Source organism: Cebus imitator, unplaced genomic scaffold (assembly GCF_001604975.1).
Source record: "Cebus imitator isolate Cc_AM_T3 unplaced genomic scaffold, Cebus_imitator-1.0 Scaffold306, whole genome shotgun sequence".
Lineage (NCBI taxonomy): Eukaryota > Metazoa > Chordata > Mammalia > Primates > Cebidae > Cebus > Cebus imitator.
The window spans coordinates 1,293,588-1,298,183 of NW_016107621.1; the positions used below are offsets into that span (position 1 = coordinate 1,293,588).

At 52.7% G+C, this 4,596-nt stretch overlaps 1 protein-coding gene across 1 annotated transcript in view; it reads left to right on the forward strand.

Moving 5' to 3' along the window:
* Window positions 1-4,596, forward strand: part of CYP2F1 (cytochrome P450 family 2 subfamily F member 1) — an 18,912-nt gene that overhangs the window by 5,563 nt on the left and 8,753 nt on the right. Inside the window, exons 4-6 of the mRNA XM_017503172.1 lie at window positions 661-810; window positions 3,366-3,526; window positions 3,886-4,062. Of these exons, the coding sequence (XP_017358661.1) occupies window positions 661-810; window positions 3,366-3,526; window positions 3,886-4,062 (488 nt within the window). The remainder of the gene's footprint in view (window positions 1-660; window positions 811-3,365; window positions 3,527-3,885; window positions 4,063-4,596) is intronic.

Here is a 4,596-nt window from a genome sequence, read left to right on the forward strand (position 1 = left end):
AGGAAGAGAGGGAGGGAGGAAGGGGGAAGGAAGGAGGGGGAGGGAGAGGGGGAGAGAGGGAGGGAGGGAGGAAAAGAAAAAAGGGAATAGAGAAGGAGGGAGAGAGGGAGGAAGGAAGGAGAATGGAAGAAACAAAGGGAGAAAGGAAGGAAGGAAGAAGGAAGGAAGGAAAAGAGGGAGCGAGGGAAGAAGGAAGGAAAAAAAGAAGGGCAGGCGACAGAGCCTGGGCAACAGAGCAAGACCCTGTTGCAAAAATAACAGTAACAAGCAATAAGCAATTTCCAGCACCTCCTGTGTGACATCCCCTGTGTTGGACAACGCTAAGGACACAGTAGTGACCAAGACAGGTGCCCGCTCTGCCTTCACAGTTCCATGAAGGAGGCAGCCCCATCACCAGACAGGAACAGCCCAGAGCGACCAGGTTCTTAAAGGGGAAACAGAGGCAGAGTGACAGCACTGTGGTGAGAAAAGCCCACAGTCCTATGGAGGCTTGAAGGAGATCCCTAACCCAGCCTGGAGGGTCCAGGAGGGCTTACTGGAAGGCGCCAGGGAGATTCCAAACTCCGTCCCTCTCCCAACAAACACCAGGAAAGGGGACACAGATGGCAGAGGCCTCAGGATGAGCTCCTGGTTAAGCTGGCCCCCTCCTATTCTCCCCAAGTATCGCCTTCTGCAATGGGGATCGATGGAAGATCCTCAGACACTTCTCTATCCAGGTTCTACGAAGTTTCGGGATGGAGAAGGCAAGCATCGAGGAGCGGATCCTAGGGGGAGGCAGCTTCCTGCTGGCGGAGCTGCGGAAAACTGACGGTCGGGAATTTCTTTTTTTTTTTAACAGGCTGGAGTGAGGCAGCGTGATCTTGGCTCACTGCAGCCTTAACCCCCTGGGCTCAAACCAACCTCCCACCTCAGCCTCCCGAAAAGCTGGTACTTCAGGTGTGCTCCACCACACTCAGCTTAAATTTTTTGTAGAGATAGGGTCTCACTATGTAGCCCAGGCTGGTCTCAAACTCCTGTGCTCAAATGATCTTCTTGCCTCAGCCTCCCAAAGTGCTGGAACTACAGGCATGCACCACCACGCCTGGCCAGGTCTTCAAATCCAGTCGATCCTCATAATTCACACCTATTCTACTTTTTTTTTTTTTTTTTTCTTTGAGACAGAGTCCCGCTCTGTTGCCCAGGCTGAAGTGCAGTGGTCCTGTCTTAGCTCATTGCAACCAGGTTCAAGTGATTCTCCTGCCTCAGCCCCCCAAGCAGTTGGGATTACAGGTGCCCACCACCACACCTGGCTAATTTTTGTATTTTTAGTAGAGATGGAGTTTTGCCATGTTGGCCAGGCTGGTCTTGAACTCCTGACCTCAGGTGATCCACCTGCCTCAGCCTCCCTAAGTGCTGGGGTTACAGGTGTGAGCCACCGCGCCCAGCTTACATCGCCTTTACTTACTCAGTCTCTTCTGCCTCCCTGTGATTACATCATTCCCAGACAGAGAGTCCAGAGTAAACTTCCCATCTCAAAACCTTCAGCTTAATCCTACCTGCAAGGTCCTTTTTACCATGTAAGGCAACACATTCACAGGTTGTAAGTGTAAGGACATGGACATCTTTGGGGGGCCATGAGCCATCACAGCCTGCCACAACACCACAGTCTGTAGCAGCCTCACAGCGGGTCAGGCCCTTCACTGACTCCCAGCCACACACTCACTGACTCCTTATAGTAGTCCTATGACGAGAGGAGTGCCATCAGACCCATTTCACAGATGAGAAAACTGAGGCTCAGAGAAAGGCAGTCAGTTGGCCCAAGTCATACCGAGATTAAGAGGCCAAGTAGGATTCACACCACATTCATCTAACTCCAGATCTGGTTTTCTGGGGTGTGCTATTATGTCCTGGGTGTTGTGTTGAAATGTGTTGTTTTGGCCAGGTATGGTGGCTCATGCCTGTAATCCTAGCACTTTGAGGGGCCAAGGCAGTGGATTGCTTGTGCTCAGGAGTTCAAGACCAGCCTGGGCAACATGGTGAAACCCTGTCTACCAAAAATACAAAACTTGGGCTGGGCACAGTGGCTCATGCCTGTAATCCTAGCAATTTGGGAAGCCGAAGTGGGCTATCACTTGAGGTCAGGAGTTTTAGACCAGCCTGGCCAATATGGTGAAACCCTGTCTCTACTAAAAATACAAAAAAAAAAAAATTTTAGCCGGGTGTGATCTCAGCCTCTTGGGAGGCCGATGCAGGAGAATCGTTGAACCCAGGAGGCAGAGGTTGCAGTGAGCTGAGATTATGCCACTGTACTCCAGCCTGCGCGATGGAGTGAGATTCCATCTCAAAAAAAAAAAAAAAAAAGAAAAGAAAGAAAGAAATGTGTTGTTTGGTATTTACTATGGTTTGTTCAGCTGTTGGATGGCCAGATGCTTTTTTTGAGACGGAGTTTCACTCTTGTTGCCCAGGCTGGAGTGCAATGGTGCAATCTCAGCTCACCGCAACTTCCGCCCCCTGGGTTCAAGCTATTTTCCTGCCTCAGCCTCCCAAGTAGCTGGAATTACAGGCACCCACCACCACTCCTGGCTAATTTTTTTGTATTCTTAGTAGAGACAGTGTTTCTCCGTGTTAGGCTGGTCTGGAACTCCTGACCTCAGGTGATCTGCCCATCTCGGCCTCCCAAAGTGCTGGGATTACAGGAGTGAGCCACCGCGCCCGTCCCTTGTGTTGAGATATTTCTGGGTGAGATCGTAGTGTTCTCAGGCACTGCATGTGGTTTTGCGTGAGTCATCTGCTGGCTGCCGGCATTGTTGCATTGCTGCATAGTGTGTCATTTGCTCTGCTGCCTTGATTGCATGTGGTGTGATGTCACATTGCGTGTCCCGTGCTGTTGGCTGGGTTGCTGGGTACTAGTGAGCTTTGTGTGGCAGGATTATGTAGCTGTATGCTGGCATTACGTGTCGTGTTATCACGTCTTGGGATGTTTCCCGGCTGGCTGGCAGGTCACTGCGTGTCGTGTGTTGGCATGTACTGTGGTCGTGTTTGCTGGGTGTCATGTTGCCCTGTGTTGTGTTCCATGATGCCTGATGATTGACTTGTGCTATATTGCATGCCGTGTGTAGTGTTGCCAAGAATAGCCCATTTCTGTGGTTGGGTATTGTTGCTGTCAATGTGCTGCAGGAAGTTGTGGGTTCTGTGCTGTCTGGGGCATTGCCAAATGCTTTTGGAGTGTTGTTAAACTGCATGTGGTGGCCACGTGCCTGTGTGCTGCGCGGCAAGACGCGCTGCCACGGTTGAGTCAGATGTTGTGCACATTAATGGCGTTGCTGCATGAGGTCTGGCGAGCTGCACAGCGTGTCTTCCTGATCCGTCCCACCCCTCACCCTCAGGCGAGCCCTTCAACCACACCTTTGTGCTGAGTCGCTCAGTGTGCAACATTATCTGTTCCGTGCTCTTCGGCAGCCGCTTCGATTATGAAGATGACCGTCTGCTCACCATTGTCTGCCTTATCAATGACAACCTCCAACTCATGAGCAGCCCCTGGGACGAGGTCAGCCAGCTGAGTTCAACAAGAACGGGGTGTGGGGTCCGCAGGATCTAGGAATGGAGAGAAAACAGTGGGCGGGGAATGGGCTGTGAATGCCCCGCCCAGGGCCCGCCCCCTCCCGTCTGACCCCGCCCAGAGTCACACGGCCACGCCCATTCCCCTCCGCAGAGCAGCAGAGCGTTTATGGCCTCGGTTCCCTCCTCCCCACTCCCGCTCAGCCCCAAACCCCACCCCGGACTCTCCAGAACCTGGCTGCCCTTCAAGACCCTGTCGCTGCCTACCTAATCCACACTGACCCCATTCGCCCCCTGAACACACGCCCTGCGTCCTCCTCCAAAACCCTCCCACTGTCTGGTCCCCAGTTGTACAACATCTTCCCGAGCCTCCTGGACTGGGTGTCCGGGCCGCACCGACGCATCTTCCAGAACTTCAAGTGCCTGAGAGACCTCATTGCCCACAGCGTCCACGACCACCAGGCCTCGCTAGACCCCAGATCTCCCCGGGACTTCATCGACTGCTTTCTCACCAAGATGACAGAGGTCATCCCTACCTGGAAATCCCACCTCTAGTCTGACCTGAAATTTTCCTGCTGCCCCTGTCTCAAACACACAGGGATCCCAGATGGGGCAGGGTTTTGGGGGACCTTCTCCCTGGAAGAGAAGCTGGAGCATCTGGCCCTGCTGGATGCTACCACCAACCTAGAGCTCATTAAGAAGTCATCAAAGGCGATGGGGGGCGGGTGGGGGGCAGTTGCTCACTCTTGTAGTCCCAGCACTTTGGGAGGCTGAGGAAGGAGGATTGCTTGAGTCCAGGAGTTCGGGACCAAGCTGGACAATATAGTGAGACCCAGTCTCTACAAGACATACATACTACATACATACGTATGTAATACACACATAAAACGTATTTTAAGGCCGGGTGCGGTGGCTTATGCCTGTAATCCCAGCACTTTGGGAGGCCAAGACAGGTGGATCACAAGGTCAGGAGTTCAAGACCAGCCTGGCCAAGATGGTGAAACCCCATCTCTACTAAAAATACAAAAATTAGCCAGGCACGGTGGCAGAAGCCTTTAA